Source organism: Alligator sinensis, unplaced genomic scaffold, assembly GCF_000455745.1.
Source record: "Alligator sinensis unplaced genomic scaffold, ASM45574v1 scaffold7_1, whole genome shotgun sequence".
NCBI classification, from domain to species: domain Eukaryota; kingdom Metazoa; phylum Chordata; order Crocodylia; family Alligatoridae; genus Alligator; species Alligator sinensis.
The window spans coordinates 5,931,310-5,954,928 of NW_005841843.1; the positions used below are offsets into that span (position 1 = coordinate 5,931,310).

The 23,619-nt window shown below is 39.2% G+C and overlaps 1 protein-coding gene across 2 annotated transcripts in view; it reads right to left on the bottom strand.

The window, feature by feature from the left end:
* Window positions 1–16,820, bottom strand: part of SLIT3 (slit guidance ligand 3) — a 393,886-nt gene extending 377,066 nt beyond the window's left edge. For both annotated transcript variants that reach the window (XM_025205769.1, XM_025205766.1), the window contains exons 1-2: window positions 16,786–16,820; window positions 16,591–16,662 (exon numbers count right to left, since the gene is read on the bottom strand). In XM_025205769.1, coding sequence (XP_025061554.1) covers window positions 16,591–16,662; window positions 16,786–16,805 — 92 coding nt within the window. In that variant the 5' untranslated portion in view covers window positions 16,806–16,820. The remainder of the gene's footprint in view (window positions 1–16,590; window positions 16,663–16,785) is intronic.
* Between the last annotated feature and the right edge of the window lie 6,799 nt (window positions 16,821–23,619).

Below are 23,619 nucleotides of genomic sequence, written 5' to 3' on the forward strand. Positions count from 1 at the left end.
ATACTTGGGTTTTGGCTTTCCATCCAACAGGGTTCTCAGCCCTAATGAGCTGGACAGTATTTCATTGATACCCCTAAATCCTAAGTACACTTGGTTCAAATGAAGTTCAAGACTTCAAGATACAGGGATGAAATGGAAACTTTTAGTTCTTAAATACAGCTCTTCAGGGTAACTACCTTAAAGAATATAGCAAAAAAGTTCATACTTCAGATCCAGTGCTGTTTCTAGGTATCTGAAAAACCTTGGATTATTATATTTTCTTATTAGTGTTTATTTCTATATGTTTTGGTTTTATTCTACAACCAAGAAGATGCTCAACTATATGATACAGACATTCTACTACCGTCAAGCATTTTACTCCCAAAGAGGCAGTCTTACAAGCTACCCCTCTCCATTTAAGACTCGAGTGTGTCATGTCTCTTAACTCTTAGGCAAGAAAAAGAGTATTCGTGCATGGGAAACAAAGCACCTCCTGCTGCTAAAGTATTTCAATACTTACATTTTCTCAGCTACACCCTATATTGTAGTTTTTATACTGTCATCAAATACCTTTCATCTTTCAATACGTCATCACTTTGAAAGGTGGTGAACCTCCATTGAAAATATTCAGAATCTGTATTGCACACAGCTCTCTGTTGTAATCTGGGGTGACAGTATTAGAGGTGTGTTTTATTTATAGATCTTTTGCTTTCAGGATGTGACGTAATTCTACTTAAGCAAATTAGGCAGCTAAAAATGGTTAAAAATAGACATAATCTCAATTTTTTGGAGATTCTTTAAGCACCTAGTTTATTGAACAGTCTTTCTTTGGGCTAAGGACACAAATATTTTTACCCTAGACTACCATTAACAACCATTTGATCAGGATGATGTTTAGTATTTAAGTTTAAAACCTTATTCAAACTGTGATTCCAGAAAAGTGTCATTAGGAATTGTTCAGCTAATACCAAGCCATTACATGTGTATAAAGTAGGTTAATGATTTACTTTATATAAATTCTAGTAGTTTTATTAAGACAAGAGCACTTGCTCCATCCTTTTGCTGAGAATCCTTAATGCCATTGATTGCTACTTTATTCTAAAAAAAACTTATGGTGTACTATGTACTCTAACATTGAGCCAAACCTGCTCTGAACTCCCCTCCCCTCCATACTGCTGCAATCCATCAATTTTGTCCTCTTCCAGATACTTGTTCCCAACAATCTCTATAGAAAGCTTTAGTTTTAACTTTGCCAGCTTATATGTTGCTCTTCTATACAGAATTTAAAACTTGAACATTTTAAGCAATATAAATAAAAAAAAATCAGTGGTGGAAGGAAGATTACAAGAGCAAGAGAAACAGCTTTTTGTGGGGTTATTTTACTACTGCTTTTTAAAATAAATAAATAAATACAGGGTGCTCCATCAAATGGTGTTAGTATTTTCAATAACAACACAATAGAAACTGGTTTTATTTATCTTTGCAAAATGTTATGAATAAAATCTCTGCCCAAAGGCTCAAAGTACTTCAGTGGATCATGCTGGGAGAAATCATATTGTAGTTGCAAGCCCCACTATGTTAATAATTTCCTGTAAATTATTCTGACAATGGAAAAGAAAGCCGTTTCTGCAAACACTGAATAAGCTATGTTGTAACAGCTAAAATGGCACTGTTGTTTCCATTATGACATCTAATTTTCAGGTTTGTTATTACTCACTAAAACAAATCTGAACAATCAAGTCCAATTACCATCACTGTACCCAATTAAATGCCGACTAAAGTCAACTGGAAACTGTTGAGTCAGGCCCTTACAGCTTATTTACTTGGGAGAGGATTTTCACGTGAGCCAAAGGGAATTAGGAGCTGAATTCCTATTTTACTTCAATGGAATTTGACATCTAAATCATGTAGGTGCCTTTAAAAATCCTAGTCTTTAAAAATAATACATATTTCAAACACTTATAGATCATATTTTATATTGCACAGTAATTAACTTTACAGAATGATCATTTACCAAATGCTAAGCTTCCAGAGGTCTCCATTTTATTCTACAATTCATCATGTATTCTACTTTATGGGTCCAAGTTAGCTTCAGCAGAAGATAAGAGAAACTGGATCAGGTACTCTACATATAATACTCTGAAAGCAGACCTTACACAATTCCAAGGAAGACAAGAAAACATTATTAACCAGAGGGAACTTTTATAAATCTTCAATTCAGAACAGCAGCCTGTGGGCAATATGACATTGATTTTTCGCTTCCAGACTAAAAGGGTGTTTTACCCAACTCTTTCCATTACAGGGACAGCCTTAAAAAAATTAAAACAATTCCAACTAATGAAAACCAATTGTAGGGGCTGGAAGGAACAAGCAGCTGGACTCCACATCTTCAGTAAGAGATCGGGGGAATCCAATGATCTTCATTCCCTACTCCTAAGGTAAAGTCTTATCATATAACATCACCAGGGTGCTACAGGCTCTTGCAGAACTCTATAAAAAGAAATTCTAAAAAAAACAAAAAAACAAATTAATTTTATAATTTAATTCAGGAGAGAATGACCTCATATTCTTCTATTGTTTCTGATCCGAATCCATCCTAACAAATGTTATCCTCTTATGGAGTTGTTTTTCCCCCCTTGAAGTGCACATTTTTTCAAACTTTTTTTTTTTAAACCAAGTTAAGTGAAGCACTAGCCAAAATTCTGAAGCCTGCCTTGTGCATAGTGATATGACTAAGGATCCAGGTTTTCTGTTTCCCATGGAAAAATGGAAAAAAATGCAAATTTTTCCCTTCTGAGAAAAATGCAGATTTTTCATTTTAATGGAGAAACACAGGGATTTTTCACTTTTGCAAGGAGCTGTCTTCAAGCTGGCAGAGTTCCAGCCTGCAAGGGGCTGGCAGGAGTGAGAGAAGGGTCATCAGGCAGGGGGTACTATGTGTGTACTTGCATGTGGCTGCCAGGCAGCCTGGAGATCAGCTCCCGCAGGTAGCCTGGCAGGGCGGGGGGAGGTGGTGGGGGGGTGGAAGGAGGGAAAGATTGAGCCCCCTTCATAGGGAGAGAGGGAAGGAAGGCTGGAGGGTGGGAGTGAGTTGGGCAAGGCTAGGGCTGGGGCTGCTGGCCAGCTGGGCTAATGTGTGGGGATTGGGGCCTTAGGTCAGAATATGTGGTTGCAGGGCCCTGGAGGGGAGCAGGACAGAGCCATGGGTGGCTCATTCAGAGGATGAGGTGGGTGGGACTAGCTCCCTGCCACTGTGCACACTTTGGGGGGTGGGGCAATAGGGGCATGTGCCCCCATGATTTGTGTATGGGACAGGGGCAATGGTAGGGGTCAGGGCAGGGGCTAGGGCAGGAGTGGGCTGCCCACTGCAGGCTCAGGCTTCCCACCCTGCTACCTTCCCCCCAAGATCTCTGCAGCTCAGCAGGTGGGATCCAGCATGGCAGGACAGAGAGGGGCTGGGCAGGGAAGCTCCTTACTGCTGCAAGTCCCGTGCCACCCTGGTAAAGCACTGAGGGCAAAGCACCTGGTAACAGTGGAGCTGGCAGTGCATAGTTGCACCCTTCACTGCTGCCGGGCAGGCAAGGGACACCTCTCCATGCTAGCATAGAGCTCCCAGTGGCAGCAATGAGCTTTCCCACCCGGTCCTGCTCTGCCTTGCATGTTGGGTCCTGCCCACTGGGCTGTGGAGGCCCCAAGGTGGGGGGCGACAGTGCAGGGAGTCGAAGCCCATAGCAGGCAGCCCACACCTAACCCCATCCCCCCATGGGCTCCACTCCAACCATGCTGCTTATGGGACAGGGGGAACTAGGCTCCATGCTCTGCTGCAGCAGCTGCTGCCTCCCGTGGGTGGCAGTAGGGGCTTGGGTGCTGCTGAGGGGGCCAAGGGGCTGTGGACCTGGGTCTGGCCTGGCCATGTAGCCCTGGCAGTTGGGAACCCACTCTGGCAGGACTGGGGGGCTGAGAGGGCTGTGGATGGGAAGTGAGGGGCACCAGCAGGGTTGGGAGGCTGTGGGTGAGGAATGAGGGGCAGCAGTAGGGGTGTGGGGCTGTGGGTGGGGAGTGAGGCACCTAGACCTGTATCCTGGTGAGTGAAGGGGGCAGGGGGTGCCAAATAGCAAAATTTATAGATACTTAGAATTTATTATAGTGATTGAGGGGTGTAGGTTGTAGCTGTGCTGGTCTAAGGACACAGGCAGACAAGGTTCCTTGGGTGAATCTGATATCTTTTATTAGACCAACCCAAATAGTTGGAGAATAGTTATTAAGCAAAATAAGCAAAATTCGAGTTCAAACACACCAACTGCTGAAACTTCCTTAGCCTGACGAAGGGTTTTTGAACTCGAAAGCTTGCTTAATAACTATTCTCCAACTATTTGGGTTGGTCTAATAAAAGATATCAAATTCACCCAAGGAACCTTGTCTGCTTATAGTGATTAAGGCACTGGTAGGCTTGTAAACTGCATTAAGATTGTAAATATATCGTTAACACATTGTGTTCAATTGATACCTATATACATAGGGACATTTCATTTTAATCATGGTTTTGGGGGGTTCTAATCAGAGAACTTGTGATCTTTATCAGAGAATTTGCTATTTTTAAACAGAGAAAACCAGGACCCCTGGATTATGACTATAGTAGACTGAAATAGTTTATCCTTCTAGGAATGGAGAAGGTTAGTAAAAAATGTTCTGTGAACCTGTTCTCTAATCTTATGACTGGCTTTGTTTGTTAACATTTTCAGTCCTCTCCATGTCTCGCACTGTGCCAACTGTTGCCACGCAGCCATTTGCCGCAATGCGGCATTGCCTCCTATGACTGAGGTAACCTGGGTGAGGCAAATCATCCCTCATATGACACTGCCAACTACTCTAGGAGCCTGAGAATATCAATGAACTGGAGGTGGGGTCCAAGCTAGTACTCCATTAAAGGCATGTCTACTCTGCAGTAAGAGGTATGACATTAGCATATATAGACCTCCCTTTTCTAGTGTTAACCTAGGTATCTTGCATACTCAAAGCTAACAGGGTAGCCACAGGGCACATCTACATAAACCACTTAATGTGTAGTACATTAATTCTACTGCACATTAGCGCATCATGGCAAAAACTGTGCTAATGCACTAATGCACAGTAGAATTAGTCTACCATACGTTAAACTTCACAAAAAGACCATGTGCCTCTGCTACTGCACATTAGTGCCAGCTATTGCGCATTTATGCAGTACCTCATATTAGTGGTACTAAACATAATGCACAGATGCAAAGGCACATTAATGTACTTGTAGACATGCCCACAGTCACAGGTTTCTGTGTAGCAGGCATTACAAGCTTGCCTTGGACTCTGGGTACGTAATGTAGGTGACTAACTTTTACTAAAGCCTGTTCTGTCTTAGATTCTCATTTCTTCACATCATTGCTTGTCTACCCAGCCACATCTTGGAGTTGAAAGGGGAGGTATTCGGAGCGAGCCCATAACTCTACTCGCAATTGTCCCTCCACACTAAAGAGAAGGTTTGTTTTCCAGAGCTACCCGCTATGACCTACATGCCTACACTTGGGAAGATGTACCTTAAGAAGCAAACAGCAAAATAATTGATAGATATGACAGATGTGGGAAAAACATATTAAACGTTTAGCTGTTTTGTTTTAAGGGACTCAGAAGGAGAAAAGAACACACGCTCTTTAATGAAGGAATGTCACCTATATTGCCAGAAAAGACAGAATATTTTCCCTTTACAGTGTTTTATATTCTAATGTAGTATTTATACCCTACATGCAAAATTATATTTATTATCCATTTGTACAAATTATAGGGGCAGAGATGAAACACGCATGCTGCAAATTTAGAAGTTGCATATTCAAATAAATCTCATTAGAAGTTATTTATATAGGAGGCAAAGCTATTTTAAGATGGCAAAGCCCACCTCTTGTATATATGCTATCCCCATCCTTTTGGCTGAACGTGCAAAAGAATCTGTGCTTCAACAATATAGCAAAAATACGCATTTTTTTTCTAGTAATGACAAACTGGATCTAACCTAGAAAGGAAACATTTAAAAAACATGCTACAGATTTTAAAATCCTATATATCTGCAAAATTTCTCCAAGCTGTTAATTTATCAAAAAAGATCATAGCCATAAGGCTTCTTTAAATCAATAATTGTACATACAAGTTACATTCATACACTACCATGCAATATAACCATGAGGCCAACATAGTTTGAATGTCAAATACTCACAGCGTTCCATTCACAATCAGTCCATAGAGTAAAAACATTTCAAAACAAAATTCAAAACAACTTGAAGTAATCATTATCTGCCTGTGAATATTGTGCAAATGTGAAAAGCTTCTAAATAAAACTGCATCAATTATTCCCTACAAATTATACAGTCATTTGCACATACACATGCACAACAGGATACAATCTCCATTGTATCTTCCCATTGTATCTTGTATTAGTTCAAGTACCTCACCTGGTTTCAAGCACCATGACAGTAGAAGAGAGATTGTCTCTTAGATATAATGAACCCAAGTCTTATAGGACTTTACAGACCAACCCAGATAGAATAACATAGAGGAGCCAATAGGAAGCTTGCATCAGTCAAGAACTGAAGAAAGAAGCACTCCCCTCCCCCTGGCCCCGCCCAGCAATCAGACAACCTCATTCTGCACCAACTGGAGCTTCTGAGTAGTCTTCAAGGGTAGTCTTGTGTATGCTGCATTGCGGCAGTCCATTGATTATGGTGGTCAAGTCCAAATCTGAGGTAAATGGTCACAAGCACCTCCCCAGAGAAGAAACGGAAACGGGCACTATTGGTAACTGATACGGGCTTGGATTCCAGAACCAGAAAGTGTAAAAGCAATTTGAAACTATGAACCTTTATAACAAAGTCCTTCTTCATTATATTCTAGATTCTTCTAGCAACCCGTGCACCTCACCTATGTATTGAGTTTGATCTATCTTGCTTTTGTTGGAATCTTAATATCTGCTAGATTTGCAAACATAATAGTTATATCACAGCCTCTACATTCAATGAAAATGAGATGAAGGTATGAGATTTCTGAATTTTTTCAAGGCCTCATAAGCGAAAAACAGCCCTGTAAAGCCTTACTTCACTAGTCCCTTGGGACAAATTAGAAATTGTCTAAATCCACCCTTTGAGATCTCTGTGACTGCAAAGAATAGAATTATTTAAAAGCAATATAACCTATCCTAAGGTTTATGTTTGATCTAACAAAAGCTCAAAGTCAAGGGTTTCTATGGAAATGAAAGTCAACAGCATCGATATTAGTACATAACTTATACAGTATACAGCAGATAAAATTTCGCTAATATGTATGTTAGCTCCTTAACAGTATTCATTTCTAATACTTCAATATACTAAGTCTGTAAAATGTTTTCGAAGGTTTGGCACTCAGTTATTTTAAAATCAAGGCTCATACTTCCTTTTTTAATAAATGCTCTTTTACTTTACCTTTTAATAATGAAATTGCATGTTAAGCAAAGAAAGCTTGACTTACAAAGATCATTGCTGCCTTTATTAAAAATGTAGCTTTAGTATTTTCTGTTTTGTATTGAATCACAACCTAAGATTGTTTGTGTCATAAGACCTAAGTTCCTTTCAATCACATCTCATGTACATCGATTCATTATATAGATATACCTTTAGATATATTTATACTACACAGTCAAAAATAAACAAAATTAAACCCTAGAAGATCTGTGATTATGCCTGCTTTTAGATTAAAAACAGCCTCTAATTCTGTATATACAATTTTAAACCAATCTCAGATTTATAGATGTAATTTTTTATGTGAGCACAATTTGTTTATAAAAATGTAGATTAAATATCTACATTCTATCATTTTAGATGCAAAATGTTTGTCAATCTGGAATTTTGGGAAAATTCTAAATATAAAACATCAAACACAAGTTCTCAATCCTAGCAATTTAGGTTGAAAAATAAATATTTAATATGGTGCACGGGGAACAGTTAATCAACAACACAGATATGGGGAATCAGCCAAGATACACTTTTTTCTACCATGTTGAAAAATTTCCTTTAATTTTGAATGAAATGGAGTTATTTTGTGCCTTAGGCTTACAGCCCTCAAAGAATTTGCTCCTCCAGTAGTTCTCTTTCTTTTGTTATGCTGGAGATCCAGCTCCGTACCTGTGTTAGACACAGGTGCATCCGCATAGCACAGGGATAGGGCAATCTCTAAGAAAGGCAGTTCTAAAGTCATCTAAAGCTTCATAGGTCCAAATCCTTAAGCTCCACCTGAACACCTAAGGTAAGTTGGTACAGTTCTAGGAGTATGGGTGTCATGTTTTTCCCATTCAGTAAGCAACATGCCCCACTCATGAGGCAAGTGTCACTACTTTCTGAATCAGTTTTTCTCTGGACAGTAACATATTGAAATAACACACTGAAATAATTTAATCTTAAAGTATCAATGGCCTGAGTAGTCATGGCAAGATTAGCATCTGAAAAAAGCTTGTAGTCTTCTAGCCAAGCAAGTGAAAGACAACTGTCTGCACAAATCACCCCCCAAATTATAGATCCTGATAACACATGGTCAATTAATTTCCACAGTCCAAAAGGCTGGTATTACACTTATAAGATATATTCAGTCCAATACACTATTGTCATCTAAATCTTGCCTTGGCTGAGTTTCACCTAGCTCACCCTCACCACAGCCATATCTCAACTAATTTTAGCTAAGATGTTGAGCTGCATCATTTGAGTTGGGTGAATTAAAGATACACAGTTGGGTGTCAACAGAGGTACACTGTTGATTTCCTTCAGATCAGCAGTCAAAGCTAAATATTCACCTTAAATTGCCTATGGTCCTGATAGCAATACTACATTAGTCACAGGGGAGGAAGATCCAGCAAGGCAGTCATGAAACAAATACTGCATACAAGTAAAACAATTTATACCATGGGAAAGCAGGTTGGTAGAGATCCCTATGTCTTACTGGAGACTTGACCTGTAAACTTCTTAGTACAACGCCTGCAGCACCAAAAGAGAGTTTATGTTCTGACAGATGACAAAATGTATGTGTGTGTTAATGATTTACAGAAATAATCGTTCCAAAAGGGTACTGCTCTTGTCCTGATGAGTTGTGCAGTCTTAAGAGCTTCTGAGTACTGTTAAAAGGGAAAAGGGGGAAAGGAATGTGGGATGAGCAGAATGAGCACAGCACTCAAATGCTAAATGCTTTAGCAAGTGAAAACAATCCTCTCTAAATATGTGATATATGTATGATAACATTTATGTCCAATGGAAATGTTAATCAATATAATTTGCTGTGAATGGCTGGACTCCAGGAGAAAGAAAACTGCTACTTGTAATAAACATATTTATGCAAATGTACTGATTCCCACCAAGAAGCGATTACACTTTCATCCTTAATAGGCGCTGAGGGTTTTCACTAAGACCCTCTCTTCCCTCTTCTTATTTTGTCTTTGCCTGTTTTTGATACAAAACCTGTCACCTTTGTGCCATCTGGATAGTGTTCCTACTGCTACGCTATACTTTGAACTTCATATTTTGCAATTTTATAGAAGCAAGATTCTCTCCAATTCCATTTCTAGATTGCGAGCACTGATACTAGATCTCTCAATGACAATTTCAGCAAATAAAAATATTTCTTATCAAACAAGCATTAAAACATTCTACCTGCCCACTACATATATCATTCTTCATTTTCAATGTATAAAGCCTACTATTCTCTCACACAGGATTTCAGCTTCTATCAAGGTCTTTGAGCTTTCTAAAAGCCCTCTAGAGCACAGGTTTACAAGATAGTTCTTGGACTCATCTTATCTCATATTTGATTATAATGGAATGTGGAATAACAGCAATCATGCTCTCAAGGCATATTGCTTCCCTCCTCATCATAGAGACCAAACTGAGATAGGAACTGATAAAGGAAAAAATGACTGGTCATTCTCATAATAGTTATCACTGGAGTTGGTCCAGATAGCTAATGAAGTAGAGAAAAGTGGAGGTAGCCATCTGTCCAGTGATACCTCTATGCGTGGGGGCAGAGATACTTCATTATAGTGAAGCCTACCTTTATTCCATCCCTGGCATAATTTGACCATCCTATGAGACTAGCTGCCATGTGCTGATCCTGGGGGGGAAAAATGGCTAGTGCTTCCGTCAGAAAAGGTATAACTAGCATTCTACATTGTTTTGGATTACACAGAACAGAATTATACAAAGCCATACCATCCATTATGATTACCCAGACCAGGCTGCTAGTTTTTTGTTTTTATCACATGCATTTGGTATTAATATTATTATCCATTAACAAAATCATACAAAGATTTGTAACCCAGATTCAGTATGAAGCTAAATTTTCTATTTTTTGTTTACTTAAGCTAAAATTCACACTCACTTAAATAAAGCAGAGGATTATTATTTTACTTCTACTACACAAAAGTATGCATGACTAAAACAGAGTTATACACACAATTCTTGTAAAATTTAATTCCTCCTGTATCCTGGTTTCAAATTTAATCTTGATTGCCTGAACTGATCACAATTTAGAGCAAGGAATCATATTCTTGTGGCATTTTCAAGCTTTCATTAAGCAATGACATCTCATGTATTTAGAATTATGTCATGACTTTAGCTCTGCCTCTCAAGGTAGTAGAACCAAATAAAATGTTTCCATTTACTTGAGACCCACCTGTGAAAAATATTATGTAAATAAATAAAACCGACTTTATAGATAATGAAGGAGTAAGACAGTAAATAGAAGAAAACTAAAGGAAAAGTTAAATCCTGATTCATGCTCATAAAAATGCTCCAAAACTTTGCTCAGCTGGAAAAAAAACCCCACATACACCCCATGTATTTTATTCAAGAGTTCACTGTCATAAGTTATTGTGGAACACTGTCTTACTTTGCATGGCACAGTTTTTCCAATGGTAATTAGCAAAGAAAGGTAAAGACACCAGTTTCATCATAATCCATGGCAACAGAAATATCTAGGAGAAGAAAATCTAAGGATCTAAGGTATACGGTAGGAATCACATTGCACTTCTGACACTTTCACTGACTGTCAATGGATGTTTACGTGAAGGTCAAGGGAACTGTACAATCCAAATATAGGCTGTTTTTGTAGATTATGTGTTCATCAGAATATAAGAATATAAGCTTCTATTGAAAGGAAATTTAACTGAAAAGTTATGTACATTAGTTGCATACTGTATGTGTGTATTTTAGTCCGTATTGTGGATTTCATTTGCGATAGAAGGCAGACAAGTTCATATTCAACATTTTTCAATACGGCCTTTGGCAGTTGAAGGGCTAAAGCACTTTCATTTAGGATATGGAAAATATTTTGCTAGTTTGTTTTTAAATTAACATACTTTTTACAAATTGGCAGACTACAACAACTGAAGTATGGACTTGGGCTTTTGGTGCTCATTTCACTAGGGTTATATTTAGGTTTGCTTTACACTAGAACCGCTGTAACTATGGTTTTCAACATTATTTGTGAATTTACTACAAACACACTAGAAATGGCTATGCTTTATATATATCTCTATATTGTTTGTAGCAGCAGACTCTTAAGTTATAAAGTAATATCCAATATCTTCAAGATAACTCACACAAGTAGAACTACTCATAGGAAAATGGCATTTTCAGCCTTTATCCCTATTTGGACAGTCCGAAACACAGCTGGGAAAACCAGGATGAGAAGTAGGATATTACTGTGAATCAATAAATTAGTGAATATCATTGTTTATAACGTATTAAGAACAAAAAAATCCTGTTAGTGGTGCAAAGAAAAGTAGATATTTTTGGAATAACATTTCTAAGTATTCTTTTCAGGAAAACTCTTGGTATGAGGAGGTCATTCTGTTTCTTTCCACCTTTGAAAACTTCAGTTATCAAAATTCCAAGCTTAAATTTCAGAAAGCTTTTCAGGAAATGTTATAAATGAGGACGAATGAACAAAAATCGCCTCGCCACCCCCAACCAGCTTTGAAAAAATTAAACCCTCCAACACCCGTTTTTCACAACCATTTGGAATTAATCCTGCCCTGCCTACACCAGGCAGTACAACCATGCTGTCAGTTTTCAAGATTGGAACATGTAAATGGTTTCAGCATAGGAAATTTCCTTGTATAGGCTCAAATTCCTAGAGCGCAAAGGCTAAACAAACCAAAAAGCAATCACTTCTTCTCCATATCTTTTTTTGCAGCAATCATTCTAATAACTGGATAACTAAAGATACCCAGATTATTTAGCATTTCACTGCTGATGGCAACAGCCGAAAAGTCCAGCTCATACTCAATCTTTGTCCATTTTGGCTGGATATAATGAACTCATGTCATCATTCATTATGCCTTTTTCTAGAACTTCTTTTGAAAGGAAGTTCTAAAAAAATCAATGATGAAATTGTTAACAAAGAGCTTTATTAGTGACCAGATATCCTTCTGAGATGTTTGCTAATATCCTTCTAATTTTGAAAAAAATAAGAATGGCATGCTGTCACTAGCTATGCAGATGTGGATAGGAGGTTCTGTGGGGGTTGCGGTTATTTTGTTTTTTAAATGAATCTTAGCTTCTCACCAGCTAAGCTGGTTCAGTTTAACACCTTAATAAATATTTTTCAAAATGCTGTTACGTCTTATGTTCATATTTTGGCACTATAAGCCAAAAATTCACTGAAGTAGAACTGAATAATCCTTTCCTCACAGAACGAACACTTTTTGGGTGGAAAATCCACACAAATTTTGCTCAAGTTTTCTACATATTTACTTCCTACCAGGATATCATTCACAAAATATTTTTTGTTGTGCCACTTTATAAATGCATGTTAAGTTTATACTGTATTATGATTTTATTGATTTTATGCATTTTTTTTCTTACGGCTTAAGAGTTAAGGACAAAATAATAAAAAATATGCAAAAAGAAAAGGGAGAAATGAAAAAAAAACCCTCAACCATTATACTAACATTATTCTAAATAAACATTTGTATAAAGAATAAAAAAATCTGAAACAACTAAAAAGTAATTATGTCAGTTCTTGTCTTTGCTAAGACATTTATCAATGCCAAATTTAGAAGTAAAGAAAGGTGACAAATGTAAGTCTCTCTTTATTTCCAACATTTTTAAGAGTTTGTGAAACAACTTCAGGCCAAGATCCTATAATTTGAGTCTCATAGGCATTCCTTTGTGTCTAGCATCCCGTTATGGACAATGGACTCTGCACAGATCCAAGCATTTGCCTATAAAATTATGGGATTGGGGCCACTGGGGGCATGAGCTCTAAGGCATCAGAAATAGACTGATAAACAGTGTAGTAATCAAAAGAAGTAAGTGATGTTGGGAGACATACACAGTGCCTGTTTTTTGATCAGACTGGTAGCTTCAGTTACAGTTACAAATTAATTGCACCACCCCAAAGGTGACTCACAGTGGCAAAGCAGCTGGCATTATAATGTTGGAGTAGTGCAATTAACTACTACATTAGGTCCAATTTTATCATTGGCTCTGCTTGAATTGCAGTTTGCTGGAAAACATCTTTCTTCACAACCAGAGAAAAAGAAAAACTAGGAAACTAAAGTAGGTGCCTATACATGCATCAAGTTTTGCCTGAAAACCAAGAGCCAGTAACAGTTCATGGGACTCTCTCCTAGGGACAATTTGCCTATATGATTTCTTTCTTAGTTTTAAATCTAGTATTTTGCAAAGCTTCTGTAGAACCTCTTTTGCCTCTCTTCATTTAAGAGACAAATATAATGTGTAGCTATTTATCTTCTGAATAACACTAAAAATGAGCAAGGCAACTTACCAACAGAGGGGAACCCTTCCCCCACCATAAAAACATGAAGACCCTATTCTCTGCCCCGAACAGTTTGCAATGCAGGCAAAATTTTGCATTTATGCAAGCATGTAAGTGTGTGTGTTAGTACACATACACATGTGCTCACACATGTGCGCTGTCTGAAAAAGACTGCAAGCTTTTAACTTGTAGATAAATTAAATGAACAGGTTTCAATCAATTGGGTATCTTTGCAAATGATTAAAACTCATTAGTTCCAAAATGATACCTGCCAAAATTACTACACTCTCATTTTGTGACACAGTACATGTGCAAATGTACTTGCCTGAAATTTTTGGAATACCGTCTGTGCTCCCTTAAGGTATTCCCAGTTTCACTTTTACCATGCCTTCCACAGGCTCAAAATGTTCTAATATTTTACTCTTTGTGACTATTTTAAAGCTGAAGGTGTGACATTCTCTTACAAGTTGAAGTGCTGTGTTTTATTTCAGAGACTTTCTGAAGTATTCAAAATTAGTAAGGTAAACAATTCAAACTCCGGAAGAAAAATACAGCTGGGATTTTGTCTTGGCAAGGAAGATCCCTTTAGAAATATTTAGTACCAACCAATTTTCTCATCTCTTAGAATTAAGATTGATTTTTCCCCATAGCAGCATGCCTGTGTTGAAAATTAAAAATTCACAGATTGAATGATTATGACTAATTTTACACTCCGAGCAAGAATAGAACAATTTTTCCTCTCAACAACTGTATTGATTTGGGAATGGTTTAGAATTAAGCCATCATGCACAAATGGTTATGTAAACTAATTCAAGATTTAATAAGGACTGGAAACAACAGGGAACAGAAAAGTGCATCTATCAAGTATGCTAGAACCAAAAGAATTTGAAATGTTATGCTGAAAAATTAATATATTTGGCTAATCAATATATTTTGTTGCAAGTTATAGCACAATCTAGTGTTAGTGGAGGACTGAGGCACGCTACACAGATGACAAAAAATGCTACCAGAAAAAGCATTAAAACTGAACATACGCTTTTGAATAACTGGATCAGTTTTATAATAGCCAGTTACTGATCTCTGTTTTGTTTTGTTTTTTCCTCTTTTTTTAAACAGAATAGTCTTTTTGATCTGATAGAGTTGAAAAACTTCATTCTCGCATTTCATTACCTTTTCTACAAATGTTATTAATTCACAATAAGTGTCCTTTCTTTCTAGCCTGTATTCTTTATAAAACAAGTTTGCAGCTAAGTGATCCTTTAAATTCCTAATGCGAGCTCAGTGTGAGCAAGAAACAATTTCTGATTAATAGCAACATATTTATTATGGTCTCTTCCTGTCAAGTCCTGAAATCACTATACATAAGTACTTAAATGATTATCTGAGATGATCATGAAAACAGCTTTAAGTAATTTGGAAGTCTGATCCTGCTAATGCCAAAATTGAAGCCAAAACTCTCATTGGCTTTGGTGAGAGCAGGAGAGGATCCTCAGGTAAGAACTCCTATATCATTATACAGGCATTTTTAGGCTTTTGGTTATTAATTTATGCTCTGCATTTATAGTCCTTTGTATTGCCAGGTCTGAGAATTCAAAAGCCTCTGTTGTTGATACTGAAGTATCTCCAGGTTAGCTTGCCTGCATGAGGCACGTGTACAATATAACAACCATCCATGGTTTTGTATCATCTAAATAAGCACTACCTTTTTAGTAGTCTGGATGGGGCCTTCTTTCCGGTATTTCATTGCATATACTTTCTGTATTGGACCACTCTTACCTTTACTTCAGGTGCTAAATCAGAGGTTTGTATTCAGTCCTCCCCCCCTTTTTGCCACAGTTGCATATCTTAAGAAATGTTAATGAACTGTGCTTTGAAGAATTAACTTTCAGATAACAGGAAAGGCTTTGAATCAGTTTATTTAGTCAAGCAGTATATTAGAAAATGTCTCTTTGCTCAAATAATTAACCACATTAGAAACAGTCAAATCATTCTCTGTCTAGATATTTAACTATATGTAATATTCAATTTTACAGAAAATGAGTAGTACACAGAACCCAGTTCACATGTCTGTATCACAAATACTGGCTTCACTGCTGAATCCATTTAAAAATTATGAAATTTATGCCCGTTGCCATTCTGCTATTTCACTTAAAGCATTCAAAAGGATGTACTTTATAGAAGCTTGAGATAATATTAAAGACTCAAGCTTGTCTGTCTGTTTGTAAAGCTGTTGTCTGCAGCTTTGAAAGCTGATGGGTAAAGTTCCTATTACATATTGAACAAAACTTGACATTATTTTAGTTCTTAGAATTGGACCTCCCCCCGCAGTCAATTCATTGACCAGTCTTGTTGATGCCCCTACACACCCCTCCCCCCCACCCCCTTTAAAAATAAATAAAATCCCCTCTCCAGGTTATTGTAAGATAATCTCTAAATCTTCTCTCCAAACCTGTTACCCATCCCTTACTCCACATTATATGTACCTGAATAAGCTTCTGGCTCTACAGAGCATACACTGCCTGAGCTTTGGATATTGTTGAACCCCATCCCTTTCACACAGCAACAAATATGGCAATTTCTATGCTCCTCAGGAGCATCAGGATAATAGTCATCTATTGTAGTTTAATTAGCAATAACCCCAGCCTGGGGGAGGTGAGAAATTTCACTTTACTCGTGATAACACTTTGGTCTGGAGTAAGAAGAGGGCATATACAATCTCTACATTTAAATAGCACTGCAGCATGGAAAGAAACACACACACACATACACACAAAAGAAATCACAAAGTCAACTCACAGAATCTCCAAGTCACGCAGGGCTCTGAAGGCTCCATCTTCAATGCAGCTGATCTGGTTGTTGTCCAGTTGCCTGCAGGAAGGAAGGGAAAGTATGAAGGCTTGCTGGGTAACCAAGCTGCCTTAGAGCACCGGGTTCCAAGGCTTTCCTGTCACTGAGGTGTCCCTCCACCCCCTTGCAGTCTTTGCTCGTCACCCAGGAGGAGGTTTGCTCATAGTCTGCCACGCTGCTCTGTCTCTTCTCACTGACTGTCTGAAAGAACTGCACAGTACAGCACACTGAAGCCTGTCAGGTCTCAGTAAATATTAATTGTGCTTTTTTTTAAAGGCAGAAGGGAGTAATTTCATTACATTAGGGCATCCAATCCATTATGAGCTTTTACCGTCATGTCACTGAAACAATTTCATTAAGCTAAAGGCCTGTAAATCATTGCAGGTCACTGCTCTGCCCTCTGTGACCTCCCAGAATGCCTTTTTTTCTTTTACTGGAAGTTGCAGTTCTCTGTCCTGACAGTACTAAATCTCAAGCCTTTATCTGCCCAAGAGCTGCAAGAGTGCATGGGGAATATACCAATTCCAAATTAGACTCAACTAATCTAATTTTATAGTCTTTTTATTATTCTAAGCACCAAATGTCTGTGGTGGTTCGATGCTTTTCTGCATTGTTACTGGTCCCATCTGGTAGGCCATTCTATTGAAAGATTTCTGTCTAAATACACATTCTGTTTAACTGCATCAGTGAGAGAAATCCATTGATAGAAAACATTCTACACACGTGGCTTTAAAAATATTACTTTGCTTTAAAACAAGTGTAATTTAATATACCTAATGTTGACTTTTCTCATTTATTTGTCTCCAGATGCATGTTTTAAATGTATATTAATGCATGAATGGGAACATGCAAGCACATAGGTCTCTGACTATTTCAAGTAGAAAATTGGGGGGCTGTGTTCATATCTTACTTTAAAAAGTTTAATATTTAACTTGCTACAATATGATTATTTATATTGCAACACACAAGGATTTATGTGCTTCTGCATAAACTTTATATGCATTTAAAAACTGTGGAGACAATTCATAATATGTGAATGTACACCCTTTGGTCCTGTATCCTTCCTTTTTCTTTTGCTTAGACTATAAGCCTGATGGAGCAGGCCCTTTCACTTCTATGGGCACTTATACACATGGTGGAGCTCTGCTCCGGTGCATGCTAATTAGGACATGCATGCATCACAGCAGACTCAATTAATCGAGTCTGCTGCAAGTATGCTGGAATGTGCTAATTATTACACTCTAGCAGCCTCTGCGTCATGTGTATTCAGCAACCCCGCATTTCATAATGGTAGCAGGGGGGCTTTAACTCAAGCTTGTCAAATGAGCTTTAGTTAAAGCGACCCCACTGCCATTTTGAAGCACAGGATGCTGAATATACATGATGCTGTGGGTACTTTTATTACAGTAGCTCTTTAATTAAAGTGCCCCCTTCTCCACCCTGAAACATGTCTATAGACACCCTATAGATCTGTAAGACATGTAGAAACAATGGTGCTATGATTTCTTTGGGACTTCTAGGTACTTCAGCAATATAAACAACATTATGGAAATAATATGTACATAGGAAATGTGCTTATACATATTTGCAATGTGTACCAGAGCACAGGGTATGCTCTGTTACTCACAGGGGCATGAGCATTCAGCAAAGCAGCCTGCAGGATCCCTGAGAAGTAAAGCCAGCAGTCTGCTGCCAGCAGCTGGGAGAAGAACACCACACGGCTGGAGCTGCTGCTCATACCATTTTGGAGGTACAGGGTAGGAGCAATGTGGATGGCTGGAGGCTCCTGTTCCTGGGGCATGACTTAAAACTACACTCCGCTGGGGCTGGATGGTGTGGTGAGACTGCTGGGGGCAGGGCAGTCTCCAGGAAATGCCACACCTGTGCCTACCCAGTGAAGGGTGAGTATGGCACACCAGAAAACCTCAGCCTCTGCTGCCTTGCGGGTGACTCCATGGAGGGGGAAGGCTAGGGGAGCAAACCCCAAAAAGAAAGCAGGAGTCCAGGCTCACAGTGAGCTCTGAGGCAGGACTCAGGTCAGGAAGGGAAATGAGGCAGCTTCCAGGCTCACTGCAAGACCTGAGTGGCATTAACGAGTCAGATGTGAGACTCCAGGGGGGTGGGGCCCTGAGCCAAGACAGCTAGATATGAGGCTCCTCAGGCTAAGGGATAAGTGGATTGTTGAGGCCCTGTGTGGGACACATGGGGATTGAGGCCCAGTCAGTGCGGGGTGTGAGGGGACCATGAGGGTCCTGAGCTGGGCTCGGAGTCCGAGAAAAGGTAGGGGCTGGAAGTCCTGAGTGGAAGTGGGGGGGAGAGCCGGCCTGGAAGACCAAGGAACAGGGAAGGGCTGGGAGCCCAGATTGATTGAATGGCCGGGTGTTAGGCCAGACAAGTTGTAGGCCAGGTGTTAGGCCATGGATTCAATCTGCAAGGCATGGGACATCGTATAAGGAAGGTTGGATCCATGTGTATAGGCCCTTGGCATCAGGGCAATAAATGGGCAGCCTCCCACCTGGGTACCATCTTCCAATTAGTATCATCAAAGTGTGGCAGAAGAAGGAGATAGGTGGTTTGTCCTGAGGCAAGTGAGCAGGCTAGCGTTCAAACCAGGCCCAGGATGCCCACATGTTACACAATGGTACAGATATGCTCAAGTAGTATGGTGGAAAGTTTGTCATAGTCATTTCTATGATTATTTGTTGTCTGTGCTCTATGTGGTACAAGCATCTATAGAACATTCCTTGCCCCAACAACCTTCCCATTTAATCAACTAGAAATAAACCATGAAGTGGGCAGTATAATATAAAAAAATATTAAAAAGCAAGAGGCTTTTTTATGTAGAATGTATATGTCCATTTTTAGTTCTAAATAATAGTACTTTTTAAAGTACTTTTTAAAATCTTTAAAAAATTTTATTTATCAATCTCTAGATAGGTACGAATTGAGCCCATTGAGAATGTTGAACTTGTTTTTATTTAAAACCCATGAAGAGTTTATCCAAGCTGGTGTGGGTTCATCCAAATAGACCAATCACAGTAAACATCAAGTCTTTTCTGATTTAAAGGTTATGAAAAAATCATATAGACCATAAAGGCTACCAAAAAACCTTAGTAAGCATAAACCCAGCTAAGTTTTCTCATAGCTCACATAACTTAAGAGAATATGCTGAATTCGGCAAAACTTTCAGCAATGTTTCTCATCCAGAAACTGGAGATGTAAAACCATCCAAAAGGGGATTTTTCTTCTGTCAGAAAGTTAATTTATACTCCCAACACACATATTTGTAATTCTGCATATTTCTTAGGGACCAGGAAAGATTTTAACTTAATAGTGTATTTTTAAATCCCAACATTTGTTACTTGCATGTCTAAAATGTTATATTTCAATTTGTTTTATTGAGTATAATATTGATTTAATTCATGTGTACTTTCCATTTGATAGTTTATGATAAAGAAAAATCAAGAACAACTCATTAGACATGAGTACTACCTAGTTCTTTCTTTTAATACTCATTAAAATGCATTGCTTAGTTTTAATTGAGGTACAGCGTGCTGTCAATTTTTGCCAGATATGCAAAGATACAACTATATAAGCTCAGAGAGATTATTATAGATAGTTAGCATCATAAAACCTTCTGCTAATTATGCTACAGCATAAATACACAGTGTGTTTATTTTAAAAAAATACTGCTCTCATAGATTGAGTTTAGTCTAAAAGGTATAACTGGTAATTAGTAAATGATCTAGTTTATGCAGATCCAATCCTGCCAACATTAACTACAAATACAGGTCCTATGAATTGATGGGGCCATTCAGAAAAAGAAGGCAAGCACTACAGATTTAACAGTTTTAACAGATTTAAGAGTGGGTCCTAAATTAGGAAGCTTTCCATACAGATAAAGCACTTTGTACTTTAAGGATAATTTCATCTTCCTAACAAACAAGCTATAGGTGATGGTCTCTGACAGACAGCCATAAAATGGACTAAAAAGACCCCAGGACATGCATCTCCTGAGTTTATTGCATGAACGATGCATGACCCACCGGCTGCAGGGGCATGGCAGTGATAAGCAGGAGCTCCTGTATATGCTACTGGCACAGCAAGTGGTGGGGGGGCCGGGGGTGGCAAGTGCCAGCCAGGGGTCGGTGACCACCTGCAGATGCTGTCAGCAGTGGCCAGCGATGACTACAGACCGCCTGCAGACATCGCCAGTGGTGTCAGCAGTAGGGTGGTAAGCAGTGACTGCCCACAGGCGCTGCTGACAGTGGCGGTGGCGCCTTTTTGTAAGGGGTGCACTGCCATGCTCAGGGGGTGCATGTGCACCCGCGTGCACCCCCTACGCATTGTCTCTGATTTATTGTAAGGTCTGGTAATATATAAGACCCTGTTCCTGCAAACAGCCCTGCTCACATTTAAACACATAAATTATCCCTGTGAAGTTACCAGGATTATTGACAGTCTTAAAATCTTAATAAAGCATGTGTGTGCCTAACTGAAGGCAAACTGTGTTAACCTGGGCAAGTCACTTCACCTCCACTCAGTTTCTGCCTACTTATACTGTACTTCATGGTACTGTTCTAGATATTAAGCAGAGCTTGTGTGATGATTTGAAGGCATAAAGTAAATGATTAGAAAACCTAGATAATTATCTTACCTTCAAAAGCAACATGCCACTTTCAAAAACTATTATATTATATTACTATATTATAGGGTACATCTAAGCAGCATGAACAAGGTTGGACTGTACCATATGCCAGAGGATCCATACTAGCTCCATTTGGTTATTGTTGGTAGCACAGCCACATGGAAACAAGGGCTTTAGCATGTGCTGGTAATCAGAGCATATACCTAAGAGTTTGTACTCTGAAATGTGTATGGCATAAAGCTTATGCTGCTATGTCTTAAATATTAATTTTGCCCATTCTAGCTAGTTTAAGTTAGGATAAATATGCTTGCACATGCTACACTTATACCTTTGTTATGCGGTGTACACATCCCTTGCCTTTCATGTTCTATCAGATAAAAATTGTAGTATTTCTAAATGGCACAACAAAACCCCCCCCAAAAACAATGGTATGCATTGATAGCCAAAACTGAGAATTTGTATTAAAAAAAGCCCAACAAACAAACAAACCATCATTTGAGGATAGCTAGGGCCCATATTTTCATGAGATAAATAATGAACTACACTTGTCTCTCCTCTCTTATTGCTTCACTCTGCAAATAGTATTAAAAACACACTTAAAAGAACTGCATACCACATTTGTCAGTTATTACAATATTATAGATAGATTTAATGGTAGTGCTCATTGAGATTCATACAACAATTTAATATGACAGCTTCCAGATATTTGTAGAAGAAGCTTTTCTCCTCATTGGGCACATCTACACAAGACATTCACTGCAGAGATGACTAATTAGCTCTGCAGTAAAGTCTCCACATCTACATTTGCAGCTCTTGTAGGTTGCAGTAATCTAATAAATGCTGCCGTCGGTTAGTACTTGTAAATACAAGTACTATCCCATGGTGGCATTATTGTAAATACAAGTACTATTCTGCCCTGGCATTATTTGCTGTGCAGCAAAATATGTGTAGATGCTGATGGGGCTGGCTGGAGCACAAGGATGCTTCAGTGTGGGAGCTGCCTGCTCGCTAACTCCACACTGGAGCACCCTCATGCCCCAGCCAGCCCCTTTGCAACACATTGAGCTGGGTCAGAGCAGCTCTGACCTGCCAGGCAGGCTGACCCCCACCGGATTCCCTGCCAGCCAGGTGCTGTAGTTCTGGGCATACGTGTAAATGTGGTGCCCGGGAACAATAAACTCCAGCAGATATATGCTACAGTTTATTGCTTCACATTAATCGTACATGTATGTGGCAGGGCACTTGGTGTGCCTGCCACTTTATGTGGTCAGGCAGCCTTCTGAGCTACTGGCAGGTGGAGGTCAGGCCTAATTGGAAAGTCAGCTGACCCAGGTGCCAGCAGGTGAGGCTAGGCCTGATCAAGGGAGTCACTTGATTGAAGGGGAGCCCAATGACTGGCTGAGGGCTGGGCTTAGACAGGGTATAAGCCCAGAGCCTGAGAGCAGGGTTGGGGGGGGGGCAACATCTTGGAAGTTGATAGAGGAGCATCATTTAGCAGGAAGTTCCTGAATGTCAGCATGGAGAATAATATCTGGAGGTTTGGGTAAGAACTAAGGGGACATCTAAGAACTACTAGGACATCTAGGAGAAGCCCAGAAAGGGACATGTAAGATCAGGTAGGCCTGAAGACTGGTCCTGGGTAAGACCTAAACTACACCCTACTGGGGTTGGTTAGCATGATGAAGGTGCCTGTGGTGGGGCAGCCTCCTTGAAATATGGTTTGAAAATGTGATTCCCATTTTCAAAAAAAGGAGGAAGGAGGACCCAGGAAACTATAGGCCTGTTAGTCTTACCTTGGTCCTGGTTAAGCTTTTGGAGAAAATAATCCTGGTGCATGTCCATGAGGGGCCAGCAGGGGAGATTTATGCTCGCGGCAACCAACATGGGTTCATTAGAGACCGGTCCTGTCAGACCAACCTGGTGGCCTTCTATGACCAGGTCACAAAATCCTTGGAAGCAAAAGCATGTAAAAAATTATTCTGAGCTGTAGTGGTCTTTGAGTTCTTTGCAACAGAAGAATTGCTCTATTCCCTTTCTGTGCTCAAATTGAGTGAAAACTAAGAGTTGACATTTTCTCAAGTCTAATGAGGGATGTCTAGGGTCTGAAAATGTTGAGGAAAAATTGCTCCAACCAGCACGCACCACATTTACTGTAATAACTAGCAAGACAGTGGTGAATTCAGGGAGAAGTGCCAAACTTAAGTTGTGTATACATTTTTCAGGGAGAATTCTCCTAGGCTTGTTTTCCTGGTAGGAAAACTCATGCAGAGAAGCCTGAACAGATATTCAAATGCTGAGGCCCTGAAGAACAGGGAGCCTGCAGTGCTAAT